At 43.4% G+C, this 21224-nt stretch overlaps 1 protein-coding gene across 1 annotated transcript in view; it reads left to right on the top strand.

The window, feature by feature from the left end:
• LOC128526244 (zinc finger protein 850-like) overlaps positions 1-20352 on the top strand; it is a 50748-nt gene extending 30396 nt beyond the window's left edge. Inside the window, exons 4-5 of the mRNA XM_053497894.1 lie at positions 10191-10813; positions 18308-20352. Of these exons, the coding sequence (XP_053353869.1) occupies positions 10191-10813; positions 18308-18995 (1311 nt within the window). The 3' untranslated portion in view covers positions 18996-20352. The remainder of the gene's footprint in view (positions 1-10190; positions 10814-18307) is intronic.
• Positions 20353-21224: the final 872 nt, after the last annotated feature.

Genomic DNA, 21224 nt, shown 5'->3' with positions numbered 1-21224 from the left:
TCTCACTGTGGCTCGCTGCAGTCCCAAAGCTTTAGAAATGGCTTTATAACCTTTTCCAGACTGATAGATCTAAATTAAATAAAATTTTTATTTGTCACATACACATTAATACACAGATGTGAAAGATATGATATTGTTAGGTTTTAAAATGATGAAGAAGAGTGTCTGAGCTAAGTTTTAAGCTAAGAGAATAAGAGTTCTTTTTTGTTGTGTCCGCTGCACCTTGATATACTTACCGGTCCGAGCCCGTTCGACATGCTATGTCCATGATTGTCCGGTCTACAGTGTACTGGAGTGTGTTCACAGATGAATAATGTCCATGTGTGTCCATTTCTGTGCAGTGTTGCAAAAACGCGGAGATGATTATGTTAATCTGTGTGTTTATCTGGTTGAAAGACCGTATCGCCTGCGGGAAGTAGCTCCTCCTCAGTCTCTCTGTGTTGGCCTTCAGGGAGCGGAAGCGCTTTCCTGACCGCAACATAGAGAACAGTCTATTGTTGGGGTGGCTGAGGTCCTTCACGATCTTCCTGGCCTTGGTCCAGCACCGCTTGCTGTAGATTGAGTGCAGGTCAGGGAGCTTGGTGCGAATAATGCGCTCAGCTGATCACACCACCCTCTGTAGAGCTTGTCTGTCCTTCATGGTGCTGTTCCCGAACCAGGTTGAGATGTTTTCCGTCAGGATGCTCTCTATGGTGCAGAAGTAAAAGATCCTGAGCACCTTAGAGGGTAGTCTAAAGTCTGTCAAACGCCTGAGGTAGTAGACACGCTGCCGGGCCATTTTCACCACAGTGTTGATGTGACAGGACCATGACAGGTCCTGCGTGATGTAAACACCGAGGTATCTGAAGCTGTCCACTCTCTCCACTGGGCTCCTGTTGATGATGGGGGTCTGGTAGTTCCTCTCCTGCTTTGTACTAAAGTCCACTATCAACTCCTTCGTCTTGCTGACGTTCAGGAGGAGATTGTTTCTCTGGCACCAGTTCTCCAGATTTCCAACCTCCTTCAAATAGGCTGTCTCGTCATTGTCAGAGATCAGGCCCACCACGACAGTGTCGTCAGCAAACTCAATGATGGTGGTGGAGTTTGTAGTGGCTATGCAGTCATAGGTATACAACAAGTACAGCAGGGTGCTCAGAACACAACCCTGGGGGGCTCCAGTGCTGAGAGTGAGAGAGGCTGAGACATGTCCACCCATCCTTACTGCCTGTGGTCTGCCAGTTAGGAAGTTGGAGATCCACTGACACATTGATGAGCTGAGTCCCAGGTGCTCCAGCTTGGTGGTGATTGTGGAGGGAATTATGGTATTAAATGCAGAGCTGTAGTCGATGAAGAGCATTTTAACATAATTCCCTTTCCGAGTGTCCAGGTGAGTGAGTAATGTGTGGAGGAGATGTGAGATTGCATCGTCTGTGGAACGGTTCAGGCGGTATGCATACTGTAGTGGGTCAAGTGTGTTCGATAGTGAGGAGATGATGAAGTCTCTGACCAGGTGCTCAAAGCACTTCATCACTACTGAGGTGAGGGCTACAGGGGGATAGTCATTGAGAGAAGCAGGATGGGGTTTCTTTGTAACAGGAACAATAATGGACTCTTTGAAGAATGTGGGGATCACCGACTGAGATAAAGAGGGGTTGAATATCTCTGTGAACACAGGTGCTAGCTGGTCTGCACAGGCTCTGAGGAGTCGACCTGAGATGCTGTCTTCCTGGTGTTTACTCTCCTGAAGGCTCTCCTCACATCATGCTCAGAGATGATGAACCCATTTCCGGTTCTGGCAGTGTCTTCCTGTCTGCAGCCGTTAGCACCACTAGCATTAGCATTGCTAGCGTCTTTAGCTGCAGCCTTGAAGTGAGCATAGAAAGTGTTCAGTTCGTCTGCCAGAGTCATGTCCGCGTTCGTCATACCGGTTGTTGGTGCTTTATAGTCTGTTATTGTTCTTAGTCCCTTCCACAGGCTCCTAGAATCACTCTGTTGAAGTTGTGACTCTAGTTTCCTCCCGTAGCGCTGCTTCACCTCTTTCAACGCCTTCTGCACGTTATATGTGGCAGCCTTGTACAGGTCCATGTCCCCCGACGCCAGTCCCGCATTGTAGGCAGCGGTGCGAGATCTCAGAGCATCGCGGATGGTTTTATCCACCCACAGCTTCTGGAAACGTTCAGATAGTCTTTTTTCCACGGTATCATCCGTTAGTCTCCCAATGAATCCCACAACCGCTTCCGTAAACACATTCTGCATCATCGAGTGCGTCCTTTAACGCGGCCACCGATTTGTCCGTCCAACAAGCGACCTCCCTGTGAACCGGAACTTCCTGTTTGAGTCTTTGTTTGTATTTTTGCATTAGGAAAGATGGCGGCGTGGTCGGATTATTCAAACAGAGGGCAGAGGTTGGTGTCCCGGTGCTGTGTTTGGTGCGTGGGGGGGTGCCTCATGCAGCTCGCATAAGGCAGTGTCCGTGTCCGCTTGAGGCGGGAAATTATTTTCTTTCTCATTTATTTTTGAATTTCTTTGGATCTCAGCAGGATGTCTAGTTTTTGAGGATCTTTTAGTCTATTTCACTTTGTCAAGCAGGTCAGAATTAAGTGATTTCTTGATTGCGAACAAGTGTGGCAGTAAGCAGGCATGGGTGTGCCTAGAGAAATTGAACTCAGGTGGGATAAACGATAATTATGTTTTAACAGAGGGCGACAAACACTTTTTCACACAGGGCTATGTAGTTTTGGATTTTGTATTTTCATTTAAAAACTGCATGATGTGTTTACTTGTGTTATCTTTGACTAATATTTAAATTTGTTTGTTGATCTGAAACATTAAAGTGTAATACAAACATGAAAACAAATAAAAATTAGTAAGGGGGCAAACATTTTTTCACACCACTTACATAAGCGAATATATAAGTAAAATAACAACTCCTTTTAGGGTTACAGTAACTAACTAACTAACTAACTAACTAACTAATTAAATAAATCACCATAACTTATACAGTTATGTCTAAAAAAGTGCCCCCTTTTTTAATTCTATGTGTGTGTGTATGTGTATATGTGTGTGTGTGTGTGTGTGTGTGTTAGACATAATATCATCTGATCATAGCTGGTTTCAGTATTGGTCACATACAACTTCAGACAAAGAAATAGTTTACCATTAACCATTTTAACTGTAAATGGAATTTACACTTATTGTTAAAATACCCCCCCCCCCCCCCCCTCATTCAAAGAAACAGTTTTCTCAGAATTTCATCACCAGGAGAAACATTTTGCACTAGTAAGTTCCATGGGTACAAACAACCCTCTGTGGCCTGACTGACCGTCAGTGGATCTGTATGTGAGCAAATTCCCATGTGAGTGCCCTGATCCTCCAGTAGGTGTCGCTGTGAGCGTTTCGGTCTCGTTCCTCCACACATTCCCAGAAGCAGAAGAAGCCGTGCTGCAGTGTTGCTGATTGATGAGCTGAGCTCTCCGACTCTACTAATCATCTTTACATTCCAATATTTCTGACAGGGTTTTACCCCCACAGTTCCATCTGATCCGTTGTGGGTGTATTTGAGGTGGTTAACTGCGTTCTGCTGTAAAGCTCAAGGTAAGTTACACTCGGCTAACAGTATCACTGTGTGTGTGTGTGTGTGTGTGTGTGTGTAAGGATACTTTATAACTGTTAATGCTGCACTACACTGTGGTGAGTCTCTTGGTTGGTAATTAATGTGTCAAATAAATGAGTTTATTATTTACTTTCCTGAGTGAGGAGTTTAATCTGGTCAGTAAAAGGTAATATGATGATAACAGACTCCCAAACGGAGTGAAGTTATTTTAGTTAAAGTGGTTAAAGCCCAGTATTGTGCAGTGTTCCTGTTGTACCACCAGGGGGCCCCTCAGGCCGTGACTCCACAGGTGCTGGTCGTTAGGGTGGGGGTGGGGGTGCGTGCGGGTGTGGTGGTGTTGTGTGCGGGTGTGGTGGTGTTGTGTTGGGTGTTGGGTGTTGGGGTGGGTGTTGGGGGTGGGGTTGGGTGTTGGGGTGGGTGTTGGGTGTGGGGTTGGGTGTTGTGTTGTGGGTGGGGGTGGTGTTGTGGGTGCGGGTGTGGTGTTGGGTGTGGTGTTGGGTGTTGGGTGTGGGGTTGGGTGTGGGGGTGGTGTTGTGGGTGCGGGTGGTGTTGTGGGTGCGGGTGGTGTTGGGTGTGGGGGTGGTGTTGGGTGTGGGGGTGGTGTTGTGTTGTGTGCGGGTTTTGTGGGTGGGTGTGTTAGCTTGACACAGTTAGCTGGATTTGATTGTTGTGGATTTGTCCTGATCTTGGATTGTTTCGTTCTTTGATGCGCTTCCCGCATTTGCTGTCAAAGCAACATGTCCATAAGCTGCTCGATAGCAGGTTTATTTCATGTAAACAGGGTTTAGGCTCCTGGCGGGTTCTGATTGGTTGAAATGGCGAGGTCACAGCTGGTTAAAGAGCACGACTGACGCGGACTGACTCACGTGGGAAAAGGAAATAAATCTTGCATATATATATACACACACACACAGTATGCCCCCCTGCCATGGATTGTTCCCCCGCCCAAATAATCACTATCAAATATTATATTAGAACATAAATTTATATGTTTATTATCATCAAATATGATATTAATAATAATAATAAACCCTCGGCATAAGACAGCCGTCAAGAGCATTAATACAAATTCTTGTATAATGTTTATTTTGTAACACGTTTATTTTTCAGGGGTTTGTCATGTCAAATAAATATTAATATATAATTTTAAAAAATATTATATATATTTGCATATTCAGTGGTTTACAAATTACAGGAGAAAATAAAATAAGAAATATAAAAATAAATATGTTGTATATGAAAAAAATAGAATTTTCTTTTTTAAATACAAAATGTATACTTTGTATTGTTTATTTTATTTCTATTTTTTATATACAACATCCATGGGAGAAAAAGTTGAGCCGCTCTTTTTCTATTTCGTCAACCAATCAAAGGGCTTGTGATCAGTGTTTCTACTGTCGATCGTATCGCCTTTTAAACCAACGCACAATAATCCTAGACAACAGAAGAACCGTGCACAACTGTGCTTGAAGAACCAACTTAGCCAGATCGTTATTAGCACGATGATCTCGTCTTAAATGTGTCAGTTCATCTCAGATGTGTCAAGTGACATATGAAGAACGGACCCCTAGTGTGTTTGGAGATCGGATCAACATCCTCGAACCCCTCACCCACTGGACCGCCACGTTGTGATGGTGAGGTGAAGCCTCTCAGCCAACAGTTCCTTCAACAGGTTTATTTCATGAAGCCTCATTCCAGGGCTCATTGTACTATTTATTATTATTATTATTATTATTATTATTATTATAATCAGGTATATTGTATTATCACATTATGCACTTAAAATCATACAGCCATTATTCTTATACTTCTTCTGATGAGTCTCATATTCACAGATGACTCTCTCTTTCTCCAGATATTGTACGACATGTAAGACGTTTTACTGCTAGTGCTGGATAAATCACTCAGATATACACACACACACACACACACACACACTCTGAAATCTCTCTCTTAGTAGCGGGACACTTCAGCTGTGGACGTGATGCCACAAACTAGTTTTGCGGTATCAGATGTGGTTGAAATCTGCTTTGGTGTGTAAAATGCACAAGCTGCCCTAAGTGCCAGGATCGGCGTTTCGTTCGGTCTCTAGTACATTTACATTTATTTAAACATATTGATTCGATTTTATTCGGTGTGATTGAGCACTCAGCTGAGCAGGTAAGTTTAAGGCCTTTTGATCAAATGCAAGAGTTACATGAAGCAACAGTAGAATCTCCACAATATTCTTTATTTAGTAGAATTTGGGAAATGTGGTGAGCCAAAACTTTCATCAGGTTTACAAAAGTTTACATTGTTTTGCTTTGTACATGTGACTATGTTGTTGAATGCTGCTCCCTCGTACAGTAAAGTGCTCAACTCAAAACACAAAAACTGAAGCAAAGTGGTGAAGGTTTTGTTTGTCTTTTGACTAAGCACATGGAAAGGTGACTTGTTCTTTTTATATGACGCGTTTGAGACATTACAGAATGTGAGATTATTAAATTTTATTCAGAGTAAAGTAACTTTTAATTCCACACACAAACTAGTAAATGTCACTAAAAAAACAACCTTTAGCTTAAAATTTCAACTCGTTTAAAAATCTAAAGTTTTTTTTCCCTAAACACATGAACGTTCTAATGATGTCACAATTTGCACATGAACACTTGGGGCACCGTAAATAAAGCAAAAACAGTATAAAAGGTGGCGTGTGCACTGAGTTACTGATGCACTGCATCAGGCAGAATTTATATTTAAAAATTACTCACAAACATCTGGAATCATAAAGCTAGGTCAAGGTCAGCGCAAGGTCTGAAATGTAAAAGTTTTTTTTCTGTATCTCATAGAAATGAAATGTCATCTTGTCACGTTGGCACTTTGTCGCTGGTTTGCACATTTGCACGTGCACTTGTTGTCTTTTTTTTTATATAAAACTTAGTTTTTCTGTTAAAATGTCTTTCTGTTTTGTCTCAGCTAGTCAGCTAATTAGGTTTCTTAGTTAGTTTTTGTTAATTTATGGTGTATGTAGCACCTTAGTCCTGGAGGAATGTTGTTTCGTTTCATTGTGTACTGAACTGTATATGGGTAAATTGACAATAAAAGCCAACTTGAACTAATAGGGACAGGAATCAGCAGTCACCTTCCGATACGATATCACGATACCTCGTGCCGATTTAAAATTTGGATTAAAACTGCAATTTTAAAGTACAATGATATTATAAATATCCTGTTTTTATATAAAAATTTTCTCAGATTTTGTTTAGTTTAAAGTTTAAAGAGTAATTAAATGTTGCACCCTTCTTGCTAACATTAGTTTTCTTACTTAAAAACCAAAGGCAGAACTAACTTCAAATACAAGAGTTTAACATTTAACTTTAAATTGAAATTAAACCCAGGCGGCCTCAAGGGTCCAGGTTCGATTCCCGTCTCTGTGTGCATGGAGTTTGCATGTTCTCCCTGTGCTTGGTGGGTTTCCTCCGGCTACTCTGGTTTCCTCCCACAGTCCAAAGACATGCAGATTAGGCTAATTAGCGTTCCCAAATTGCCCGTAATGTGTGTGTGTGTGTGTGTGTACAACTATTAACCTGTCTGTCTATTCAATACTTGGACTAATTCCCCCCAACTGTGTTTGACTGATGGCACTTAGTTAGTAACCTAGTAACCCAGTGTAAGTATCTATCCAGTGTCTGCCAAATGCCTAAATGTTAATGTAAAGGGTTTATAGCGCCACCTGTAGAATTATAAAGATAATTAGCGTTGGCAGTGTTTAAGTGTGTGTAATGAGCAGGTTTGAGACTAATTCGCTCAAAGTTTGGAGAAAAAGGCAGATTGAAGGGTTTTACCGCACATGTCATTTTTCATAACGTTACGCCACAAAATGTGTTTCTCTTGCGCCATTTGAAAGTTTCTGCGATCGGTACAGAATGGTTTTATCTGAGGCTGATCGTGCGATCACCGGTCCAGCCAGTCACGCTGAAAACAAGATGGTTCTGGTCACTGATCGAATGACTGCTTCCTCTCTATTATGAAGATAATAAAGAGTTTTTCATAAATGGATTTTGAAGTCAGAGTCGCGATACGTGAATCAGCACACAAAAGAATCACGATTTATAATCTTTTTTTTCCCACCATCTCTAGTATCTCATGTTCTTCCTGTTTTAATTATATTACGTCTAGTTCAGACAAACAAATTAATCACGAAGACTACAGTTTTTTACCTGACATCCTTGTTGATGCCCTCGGCGCTACGTTTAAACTGCGTTGTCAGCTTATAAAGTAAAATCAGACGGTGTGGTTTTCTTGCTAAAAATATTAAACCCTGGACCATTTTTGCCTCTTTTTTTTTTTTCAACCAGATGTAAGCAGTGTCCAGGGTTTCCCCGTCACATCATACATGTACCTCCCCAAGAACGGCAGGAGGTCTGACCAGGACAAAGTCAAAGAAAAGTAAATGTGAGGTTCCAGAACAGACCAAGAGCCCCAGCAGTCTCCTCCGCTTGTCCGGTAACGTCCACACTGAGACCTCCGACAGCTGTGGGGAAAACGAGCTCTACTACTGCTCCCTTTGTGGGAGGAGCTTCAGTACAATATGTAACCTGAACAGCACTGGCGTATTGACTCGGGAGAGAGGGTGTATCAGTGCACCGAGTCTGGGAGGAGTTTTGTTCAAAGCAGTCAGCTCAAGCAGCACCAGCGCATCTACACCGGGGAGAAGCTGTTCACCTGTGTCCAGTGTAGAAGGAGCTTCAGCGGATGGGCGCTCTGCAGTCACACCGACGCAGTCACGCCAGGTTAAAGCCTTGTACCTGCTCTCAGTGCGGAAGTGTTTCACCAGCCGGTGTAATCTTGGAAACCAGGAGACTTTTAGTGTTACTCAGGCTGTTGGGTGACCGGTACACACCGGCAACAACAGTCATGTCACAGCTTGCAGCGCAGAATTAGTCTCACTCTAGTGGACGTCACCAAACACACCAAAACCTTCACATAATGAAATAAACCAACAGATGGAATCATGTCAAGCTAATTCAGTTAGATATAAATTATTGAAGAAAAGCTTTTTCCAGCAAGGAGGTTGAAATGAAACAACTGTAATGAAACTGTAATATTTTTTAATATAAAATAAAAAGATGAAATAAAAAAAATATATAAATGTTTGATAAACCTAAGTATTGTTTCATTTACTTCAGTTAACACATATGACCTAAAACACTCCCTAACACAGGCAAAATATTATGCACTGATCAGCCATAAAACTGTGAGCAACCATTTAACCTTGCGTATGTCCCCTACCATGCCACCACGACTGCGACGCGTCCTGCTCGGATTCAGTGGCCTAGACCTTAGTTTGCTTCTTGTTGAAATCCTTACTGTATGCTTGCTCGTTGTTTTCTTCTTTAACACTTAAACTTCTGGGACAAAATGTTCACTTGCCCCACCCACTTCCACGTGCCATTGTAATTAGATGTCGTAACTATATACAGGGACAGTTACAAGGGCCAGATCGTGATGGGTCAGACTGCAGCTCTTGTGCGATGTTCCCGGTGTGCAGGGGTCAGGACATAGCAACGATGCTCCAAAAATGGAAAACTGGAGATCAGTGACAGACTAGTGTGCGGCCAAGGCTCACTGAGACACGAGGGGAGTGAAGGCTGGCCCGTGCAGTCCGATCAAATAGAAGGGCTAGTGTAGATCAGACCGCTGACAGTAAAACCTATATATCTTTGAAAATTATTACTACATTTCATCATTGCTTACAGTGGTAAATACAACACTTTATTTACTGGGAGTTAACTGAAACTTTTCTTGGGTGGTAAATCATTCTTACACATGTAAGGTTGTATATGCAGACACACTCTTTCATCGACCGTTTTTAGGTTTAGGCACAGTGTGCACAGAGTGGTAGGGAATTCATGTATCTCACACTCTGACTTATGAACACTAGCGATCACTGTTCTTGATTTTATAACCATCGAGGTGACAGTTCAGCACTTCGCTTCCATGGTGTGAGAATGTGTCGAAGGCTCCTTAACCAGTTCCAGTCATTTCAGATCTCCTTAGTTCCTTTTGGACCTTGATGCAGGCCAATAATTTGACCCTTCTAAAGGGGTGACTTTTTTTTATTATTTTATTTTAAGCTAGGCAGTGTGTATCTCCACGTAATCATTGTGTCCCCTTATTTTGTGGTGATGTAAAAACTCACATGTGTAACCATTGTCCCATTAAACCTGGGTAGGTAAAAATGTTGCTTGTAATTTGAAACAAGCAAGAACCTGGGGAGTCCTCATGATTTACTGGAACAACTTGACATTTAACCAGCTGATACGAGCCAATGTCATGCCTCTTCTTAAATTCCAACCAAAACACAGATCACCTTCCTGACACTAAAGCATTTGTGTATATCTGAATTTTGTTGATGGACAAATATGGAGTTTGTGTTAAAATATTCCTCCATTAACCAGTTTGACTGTTTCTCTGATGCAGATTTGAGGGTTGTCTCGTCTGTACCTTTGCAAGAACATCCAGGGATTCTGCTGATATGAAGTCAGACGAGAGCGACCAAAGTAATCAACAAAGCTCATCTGGTCCTTCTTGCAATAACAGCTCTTACACACAAGTGCAGAAAGGGATTCACCCCTGCTCAGAGTGCGGGAAGAGTTTCACCAGCCAGAGCAGCGTCCTGCGACATCGGCGCATCCACACCGGGGAGAAACCGCATGGCTGCTCACAGTGCGAGAAGAGCTTCAGTGAGAGATGTGACCTCTTACGACACCTGAGAACTCACTCGGGAGAGAAGCCGTACGAGTGCCCGCAGTGTGGGAAGAGTTTTGCACAAAGGGGAAATCTCCAAAAACACCTAACAATTCACACGGGAGCGAAACCGTATCCCTGCTCGGAGTGTGGGAAGAGTTTCACACAAGGGACCGACCTTGAGCTACACCGACACGTTCACACCGGGGAGAAGCCCTTCCACTGTTCGGCGTGTGAAAAGAGTTTCAGGAGTTACATTAATTTCCACAGACATCAGCGCATTCACACTGGGGAGAAGCCGTATCCGTGCTCCCAGTGTGAGAAGAGTTTTAGAAACCAGAGTAATCTTAGAGAGCACCACCGCGTTCACACGGGGGAGAAGCCGTATTACTGCGCAGACTGCGGGAAAGGTTTCGCTAACCAGAGTAATTTCCAACAACACCAGCGCATTCACACCGGAGCGAAGCCCTATCGCTGCTCACGCTGCGGGAAGAGGTTTAGGACGCAGAAAAACTTCAAGCGCCACCAACACACTCACACAGCTGAGGATGAAGAGATGTAGTAGTTCTCATTGAGTTCATTAGACCTCTCCTAAATGCTCGCTTTGATGGAATTAGCTTTTGTTGTACTAGGTCTACTGTATACAGCAGTTAAATGTTTTATATCTTATGAAACCGAAATACTTTTACATGAAAGTAGAAATTTAGCATTTTCCCTGATCATGCTTTGCATTTAAGCTGCACTGGTAGTCTCGGGTTCACTTCATGCAGCTCAGGCAGTTTCTCCTGAAGTTCCTGACGGTAATCCAACAGACTTGTGTGACAAACCACATGGTTATTTCTACTTAACCATTTAACGTTTTTGCACCAGATAATGTTTGGAAGTCTGTGTCGGTAATGAAGTCGTGAAATAAAAGACCTACAATAAAAGTTGTATTAATCAACAGTAGAGTGTCTCTTGCGCAGTACTGTACAATCTGACGCAGGGTGGCGTATAATCAGGTGGCAAAGGGTCCACTGCGGAGCACACACTCATACAATTCAAATCAGTTGTAATCAGTTTTTAGGTTTCACACATCCTCACCACCTTCTACAGAGGAACTATCGAGAGCATCCTGAGCGTCTGCATCACTGTCTGGTTTAGGAACTGTGTGAGGACAGTCGAGAAGATCATCAGGGTCGCTCTCCCCTCTACTGAAGACATCTACACCACACGCTACATCCGCAAAGCCACCAGCATTGGACTGATCACACACACACCCCTCACACACACACTCTGTACCCTCCTGCCTTCTGGAAAAAGGTACCGATGCATTCAGGCCTCACATCCAGACTGTGTAACAGCTTTTATTCCACAAGCCATCCGTCTCCTCAACAAGAAGAAACTGGTCTGATACACACACACACACACACACACACACACACTTGTGTATTTAACTGTATATGACAATAAAAGCCTACCTGACTTGAACTCAAGTATCTAATCAAAACTTGTTTGTGCGAGTAGAGAAAAGACAATCTGATAAACTCTATGCAAAGAAGATGTGTTGCACTGCATGAGGCAAATGGTGGTCACACCAGATACTGGCCAGTTCTGAGTCCCCAGACCCCCAATAAAGCAAAAAACTGCACATTCCAGGGTGGCCTTTTATTGTGGGCAGTATAAGGTACACCTGTGCACTACTCATGATGTCAGATCAGCATCTTGATGTGGCACACCTGTGAGGTGGGATGGATTATGAACTTCCATCCCACACAAGCATCAACTTCACAAGCATCACGAGCATCAACTTCACACAAGCATACTTTAAGTCCATCTCATGAAAAATCGGAGCAGAAACAAAGGTGTTGCGTTTATATTTTTGTTGAGTGTATGTTCATATTATCAGAGGTCTCTCTGTGTTAACCCAGATTCATGTGAGTGCCCTGATCCTCCAGTAGGTGTCGCTGTGAGCGTTTCGGTCTCGTTCCTCCACACATTCCCAGAAGCAGAAGAAGCCGTGCTGCAGTGTTGCTGATTGATGAGCTGAGCTCTCCGACTCTACTAATCATCTTTACATTCCAATATTTCTGACAGGGTTTTACCCCCACAGTTCCATCTGATCCGTTGTGGGTGTATTTGAGGTGGTTAACTGCGTTCTGCTGTAAAGCTCAAGGTAAGTTACACTCGGCTAACAGTGGCTCAGTCCTAAATGGGCTTCTACTTCCTATGCTAGTGCGCTACACAGGCTGGAACATAGTGCTGTTTACCTCACACACACTGTAGGGCACTAGAACATAGTGCTGTTTACCTCACACACTCTGTAGGGCACTAGAACATAGTGCTGTTTACCTCACACACACTCTGTAGGGCACTAGAACATAGTGCTGTTTACCTCACACACTCTGTAGGGCACTAGAACATTGTGCTGTTTACCTCATACACTGTAGGGCACTAGAACATAGTGCTGTTTACCTCACACACACTCTGTAGGGCACTAGAACATAGTGCTGTTTACCTCACACACACTCTGTAGGGCACTAGAACATAGTGCTGTTTACCTTACACACACTCTGTAGGGCACTAGAACATAGTGCTGTTTACCTCATACACTCTGTAGGGCACTAGAACATAGTGCTGTTTACCTCACACACACTGTAGGGCACTAGAACATAGTGCTGTTTACCTCACACACTCTGTAGGGCACTAGAACATAGTGCTGTTTACCTCACACACTCTGTAGGGCACTAGAACATAGTGCTGTTTACCTCATACACTCTGTAGGGCACTAGAACATAGTGCTGTTTACCTCACACACACTGTAGGGCACTAGAACATAGTGCTGTTTACCTCACACACTCTGTAGGGCACTAGAACATAGTGCTGTTTACCTCACACACACTCTGTAGGGCACTAGAACATAGTGCTGATTACCTCACACACTCTGTTTGGCACTAGAACATAGTGCTGTTTACCTCACACACTCTGTAGGGCACTAGAACATAGTGCTGTTTACCTCACACACACTCTGTAGGGCACTAGAACATAGTGCTGTTTACCTCACACACACTCTGTAGGGCACTAGAACATAGTGCTGTTTAACTCACACACACTCTGTAGGGCACTAGAACATAGTGCTGTTTACCTCACACACGTCTGTAGGGCACTAGAACATAGTGCTGTTTAACTCACACACGCTCTGTAGGGCACTAGAATATAGTGCTGTTTACCTCACACACACACTCTGTAGGGCACTAGAACATAGTGCTGTTTACATCACACACTCTGTAGGGCACTAGAACATAGTGCTGTTTACCTCACACACTCTGGATGGCACTCTGTAGGGTACTAGAAAATAGTGCTGTTTACCTCACACACACTCTGGAGGGCACTAGAACATAGTGCTGTTTACCTCACACTCTGTAGGGCACTAGAACATAGTGCTGTTTACCTCACACACACTCTGTAGGGCACTAGAACATAGTGCTGTTTACCTCACACACACTCTGTAGGGCACTAGAACATAGTGCTGTTTACCTCACACTCATTCTGTAGGGCACTAGAACATAGTGCTGTTTACCTCACACTCACTCTGTAGGGCACTAGAACATGGTGCTGTTTACCTCACACACACTCTGTAGGGCACTAGAACATAGTGCTGTTTACCTCACACACACTCTGTAGGGCACTAGAACATAGTGCTGTTTACCTCACACACACTCTGTAGGGCACTAGAACATAGTGCTGTTTACCTCATACACTCTGTAGGGCACTGGAACATAGTGCTGTTTACCTCACACACTCTGTAGGGCACTAGAACATAGTGCTGTTTACCTCACACACACTCTGTAGGGCACTAGAACATAGTGCTGTTTACCTCACACACTCTGTAGGGCACTAGAACATAGTGCTGTTTACCTCACACACACTCTGTAGGGCAGTAGAACATAGTGCTGTTTACCTCACACACTCTGTAGGGCACTAGAACATAGTGCTGTTTACCTCACACACTCTGTAGGGCACTAGAACATAGTGCTGTTTACCTCACACACACTCTGTAGGGCACTAGAACATAGTGCTGTTTACCTCACACACTCTGTAGGGCACTAGAGCATAGTGCTGTTTACCTCACACACACTCTGTAGGGCACTAGAACATAGTGCTGTTTACCTCACACACTCTGTAGGGCACTAGAACATAGTGCTGTTTACCTCACACACACTCTGTACGGCACTAGAACATAGTGCTGTTTACCTCACACACTCTGTAGGGCACTAGAACATAGTGCTGTTCACCTCACACACTCTGTAGGGCACTAGAAAATAGTGCTGTTTAACTCACACACTCTGTAGGGCACTAGAACATAGTGCTGTTTACCTCACACACACTCTGTAGGGCACTAGAACATAGTGCTGTTTACCTCACACACACTCTGTAGGGCACTGGAACATAGTGCTGTTTACCTCACACACACTCTGTAGGGCACTAGAACATAGTGCTGTTTACCTCACACACACTCTGTAGGGCACTAGAACATAGTGCTGTTTACCTCACACACACTCTGTAGGGCACTAGAACATAGTGCTGTTTACCTCACACATACTCTGTAGGGCACTAGAACATAGTGCTGTTTACCTCACACACTCTGTAGGGCACTAGAACATAGTGCTGTTTACCTCACACACTCTGTAGGGCACTAGAACATAGTGCTGTTTACCTCACACACACTCTGTAGGGCACTAGAACATAGTGCTGTTTACCTCACACACACTCTGTAGGGCACTAGAACATAGTGCTGTTTACCTCACACTCATTCTGTAGGGCACTAGAACATAGTGCTGTTTACCTCACACTCACTCTGTAGGGCACTAGAACATGGTGCTGTTTACCTCACACACACTCTGTAGGGCACTAGAACATAGTGCTGTTTACCTCACACACACTCTGTAGGGCACTAGAACATAGTGCTGTTTACCTCACACACACTCTGTAGGGCACTAGAACATAGTGCTGTTTACCTCATACACTCTGTAGGGCACTGGAACATAGTGCTGTTTACCTCACACACTCTGTAGGGCACTAGAACATAGTGCTGTTTACCTCACACACACTCTGTAGGGCACTAGAACATAGTGCTGTTTACCTCACACACTCTGTAGGGCACTAGAGCATAGTGCTGTTTACCTCACACACACTCTGTAGGGCAGTAGAACATAGTGCTGTTTACCTCACACACTCTGTAGGGCACTAGAACATAGTGCTGTTTACCTCACACACTCTGTAGGGCACTAGAACATAGTGCTGTTTACCTCACACACACTCTGTAGGGCACTAGAACATAGTGCTGTTTACCTCACACACTCTGTAGGTTCTGACCATGATTTGCTGCAGTCCCAAAGTCTTGGAAATGGCTTACCCTTTAGAAATGTAACCCTTTCCAGACTAGTACAGTACCAGGGGTGAATGGTAGAACCATAATTAGACCCAATTCTAAGACAGGATATAAGGCACAATCTTGTTCCCTGTTTGGGAAATTCAACCATGCAACCTGTTTCACTACAAAGGTTTAAACAGGACATGTTCCGGCGCAGCAATGATAACATGTTTATGGAAGTGGTTGTTGGATTCATTGGGAAAAACGACTATCAGAACGTTTTCCAATCAAAAGCTGTGGGTGGATAAAACCGTCCGCAACTATGCGAGATCTGGCCTTAGATGCAAGATTTGCGTTGGGTAACATGGAATCGTACAAGGCTGCGTCATAAAACACTCGCAAAGTGGAAGCAGCCTACGGTAAGGTATCTGGAAGCACATTTCCAACACAGTGGCTCTAGGAGCCTGTGGCAGGGACTAAGGACGATAACGTATAAAGCACCAACATCCAGAATGACAAACAAGGATGTGTCTCTGGCAAACGAGCTAAACACCTTCCTGGCTTGCTTCAAGGCTGCGGCTAACAGAGCTAGTGATGCTAGCGGTGCTAATGACTGCAGACAAAAGAAGAATGCCAACACAGGAAACACATTTATCATTTCCGAACATGACGTGACGAGGATCTTTAGGAGGGTGAACACCAGGAAAGCAGCAGGACCAGACGACATCTCTGGTTGAGTTCTCAGAGCTTGCGCTGACCAGCTAGGCTATGTGGAGGTGCTTTGAAGCTGACCAGAGATGTCATCAACTGGCAGACCACAAGCAGTACGGATGGACACACAGACATGTCCCCCCTGTCAGTCAGAGCAGATAAATGGAGTTCCTGCTCAGAGCACTCAGCATTAAATATACATTTACCTTACACATTGTGTGACAGTGACAATACCTAACTGTTATCTTTTCTTTTTTCTCTTCTCTCTCTCTCCCTCTGTCTCTCTCTCTCTCTCTGCCCTCTGGACCTGTCTGACTTGTCCTGGTGCACCACTTTTGGTTGGGGATTTCGGCGCATGGAGCCCCCGTGTTGTCTGCTTGAGATGCGTGTGGTGACTGGGAACGGTTCAACTTCTCTATGAAGACAATCGGCACCGTTGCCCTCGGCTTGTTTATCAGGGACTCTTTAATAATTTTCATTTACTGCATACACATTTCACATTTGATACACATTTCCATAATTTTCTTTGGCTTCTGTAAACCTGTTTTGCGACATGACTACACAAATAAAATTTAATTGAAAAGAGGAATTGCCAGAGGAACAAGCTCCTCCAAAACATCAGCTAGACAAAGGAGTTGATGGTGGGCTTCAGTACAAAGCGTAAGAGGAACTACCAGACCCCCGTGATAGTGGACAGAATCCGATACCTCGCTGTCCTGCAATCAATCTACAGCAGGTGGTGCTGGACCAAGGCCAGGAAGATCAAGAAGGACCTCAGCCACTGCTTGGGACTTGCATTTGTTTCCTTCACACCTGTGTTGAAGCACACTACATTATTCACCACATTGCACATTTCTACACATCTCTTGTTTCAAATTCAAGACTCGCACACTGCTATTGTGACACACATTTCTCTAGATTGCAACATGTTTTTTTTTTTTTTAATCTTTTTTTTAAAAGATATTTTGCGTTCTGCACTTTTGTTGAACAGGTTCTATTTAAGTGAATTCTTAATTTAACAGGTCTGGCAGTATTCAGGCCAGAATGTGGCAAGTGACATTTAACTCAGCTTTCCAAACAAAAGTCTATTAATGATTTAGCTGGGGGTGATTACTTTTTTGCATAGGGCCAGGTAAGTTTGGCTGTTTTTTTTTTTTTTTTACCTTAATAAATAAAATCATCATTTAAAAACTGCATTTACTAGGTTTATCTCAAATCATTTGTGTGACAAATATAGACAAATTTAAATCAGAAAGGGGCAAATACTTTCTCACAGCACTGTATGTGAGACTGTATGTCAAGACTTTTTTTTTATTTGAGTTAACCATTTGTATGGAATGGAGGGCATACTTCTTTTCCCTGTCAATCATAGCAACACTCCTTTGTGAGCTCTTGCATGTTGAGGGCAGGTGGTGCTCTTACGGTTCTCTGTGAAAAGGCATGAGAAGAAGTTTTTTTTTTTTTTGGTGTTTTTTTTTTTAAATGAGGAGGTTGGCTTTACCTGAGAACTGGCAAGGGGAGAAATTAGGAGAAACCCATCACAGAGATATCAGTGACTTGTACAGTACATGCAGGTAATGGTTATCAGTTTGGTCCTGGTGCAGATCCCTGTGGTTCAGACAGGGCGTCTCATGGTGTTGTAGCTCTGATTCCCAGTTTATTAAAAATAGTTAAATTGCCTGATTTGTTGAACCTCTATTTTTTTCACTTCTTTTCGTCTTTTTCCAATACAGATTTGAGTGGTGTCCTGTCTCCTCATCCCATCAGTATTTAACCATGATGAAACCAGAAGAGATTAAATGTGAGGATGTGGAGCCTGTGGAGAGCTGCAGCAGTGAGCAAATGCTACCTAATACTCTGCACGATAAGATCTCTCACAGACGAGTGCCAAAAGTGATTCATCACTGCTCACTGTGTGGGAAGAGCTTCAGTCGGAAGACTTACCTCAGGCAGCACCAGCGCGTTCACACGGGGGAGAAGCCGTATCACTGCCCGCAGTGTGGGAAGCGTTTCAGTCAGAGGAGTCACGTCAAACAGCACCAGCGCATCCACACGGGGGAGAAGCCATACCGATGCCCAGAGTGCGGCAAGACGTTCACCTGCCAGAGTCACCTCCAGCGGCACCAGCGCATCCACGCGGGAGAGAAGCCGTATCAGTGCTCGCACTGCGAGAAGAGTTTCAGCGAAAAAGGTTTCCTCATCAATCACCTGCGTGTTCACACTGGAGAGAAGCCGTATCAGTGCGGCGAGTGCGGCGTGAGCTTCACACAGAGGAGCAACCTCCAGAAACACCAGCGCATTCACACCGGGGACAAACCATACCTCTGCCTGGTGTGTGGGAAGAGCTTCACGCAGAAGTCGACGCTCCAAATACACCAGCGCATTCACACCGGAGAGAAGCCGTATTACTGCTCGCAGTGCGCAAAGAACTTCAGTACCCTGAGTAACCTCCGGAAACACCAGCGCGTTCACACCGGAGAGAAGACGTTCCGCTGCTCCGAGTGCGGCAAGAGCTTCAGGACGCACAAAAACTTCCAGCTTCATAAACACGTGTATGTGACGGAGAGCGACGACGTGCTGCAGCGCGCTACAGAAAGTGTGGGAGTTAACTAGCTCTATTCAGAATGATGACTTTAAGACCAGCAAGATATTTAACCGCATCATTAAACCGCTCAGAATTTTTAATATGTGTTTCTTGCTGTGTATTGAAAGAACAATGGGGATTTTATCCCTATGAACTCTGGGATAATGTGGAAAGTATTTAATCCAAATTATTTCATGTTCCTTGAAAACTGAGTTTTTAGAAATATTTTTATAATTGTATTCTTGACTCTCAATTCTCAGATTCCTGTAATCCCAGGTCAGCATGGTCAGCATTTTTTTTTTATCAAAAAGCATTTTTATTCTTACAGTAGCTACTCTTTCAATAAAAGAAATTGTGCATTTTGTTGATTAAAAAACATCAGAATTTAAGGAATGATGGCCTCCATCATTCCAGTTAACCATTAGGTGTACTTGCATTGAAACTAATAATTAGAATCATGTGACCACCTCAATCCAAACTCACCATCCAGATTGGAATCAATACTCAATCACAATGATCGGTGACGTAAACCCTGAACAACACTCTTCAGTCACTGCCTGTACCCGTGGGGTACCTCTGGACAATAAGCTGCACGCTGCCACGCTGCCTCCGATCCTCTAGCACGGCTCAGCTTGTCTCACCATCTACCAATGCATCCAGACTCTTTTCTGCTCTGGCACCTATGTGGTGGAGTGAACTTCCTCTAGATGTCCGTACAGTCCGTACGGATAGCTAGAGTCTCTGGCAATTGTTAAGCCATGACTAAAGGCCTATATGTTTTTTAGGTGTCTGAGTTAACTCCCTTCACACAATCCCTAACTATTTGTCCTGATCGCTGTCGCTGATTTTGTCCAAGAGTGATGGAGTGCTGCATCAGATGACCTGGCCTCCACCATCACCCGATCTAAGTCAAGTTGAGGAGGTTTGGAATGAGTTGGACTGGAGAGTACAGGAAAAGCAGCCAAAAAGTTCTCAGCACCCCTGGAAACTCCTTCAAGAGTGTTGGAAAACCTTTTATGGTGACGACCTCATGAGGCTGACTGAAAGAACGCCAACAGTGTGCAAAGCTGGCAACAAAACAAAAGGTGGCGAAAATGTAAAACATATTCTGGGTTATTTAACACAGTTTAATACTCTTTAGTATTAATGTACAATGATAAAAAACAGAAAAATAAAAACTCTGAATTAGACATGAATAGAATTCACATTTTTGACTGGTTCTGTGTGCGTATTTCCATCTGTGTGTATGTATTTGTCATATATATACGGTGCCATGCAAAAGTATTCATACCCCTTGAACTTTTGCACATTTCGTCACAACCACAAATGTAAATGTCTTGGTAGGTTTGCAGTCATGCCGTACTCTTTTCATTTTCAGATGATGGATTGAACAGTGTTCCCTGAGATGTTCGAAGCTTTGGGATATAAAAATATTTAAACTTCTCTACAACTTTATCCCTGACCTGTCTGGTGTGTTTTTTTCTGGGCTTCATGATGCTGTTTGTTCACTAATGTTCTCTAATAAACCTCTGAGGTCTTCACAGAACAGCTGTATTTATACTGAAATTAAATTACACATAACTGGACTCTTATTTACTAATCAGGTGACTTGTGAAGGTGATCGTTTCTACTGGATTTTAGTGAGGGGGGGTCACAGTAAAGGCTGGGGGGATACAAATGCACGCCACACTTTTTAGATTTTTATTTGTAAACCATTTATAATTTTTTCACTTTTTGTGAAAAACACGATTTTGTGCCACTTTGTTTTGGTCTATAACATAAAATCCTGAAAACTACATTTATGTTTGTGGTTTTAATGTGAAAAAATAGGGAAAAGAATATATATACAGAGGCAGATAAAAAAGTATATACACTTCAGGAAAAAAAATTGTCTGATGTATATTATACTAATAATATTACATATCAATATATAACTTATTGCAATGAAATTAATATTAAAATGTTTATAGAGGTTTTTTTTCTTTTCCTAAAGTGTGTATACATTTTTGGCTGCCTCTGTATATATAGAGTGACTGCAGACACTATCACGTATCCTTAGCAGCTCTATCCAAACAGGACATGCATTCAGCACCACAGCCAGCTCCACTGCACACAGGAGAGGGGCGGGGCACCCTAACTCTCCAGGGCTGGCAGTGCCTAATTCCTCACCATCCTGTGGGTGATCGCAGTGTATAAAAGCCAGTGAGTGATTTGTTCTGGGTGCATGACCCGCTAAATTTGCTCTCCCTGTCCCGTCC

Source organism: Clarias gariepinus, chromosome 6 (assembly GCF_024256425.1).
Source record: "Clarias gariepinus isolate MV-2021 ecotype Netherlands chromosome 6, CGAR_prim_01v2, whole genome shotgun sequence".
NCBI lineage: Eukaryota > Metazoa > Chordata > Actinopteri > Siluriformes > Clariidae > Clarias > Clarias gariepinus.
Note: the sequence above shows the minus strand (reverse complement) of the source record. Positions and strands in the feature narration are given on the sequence as shown.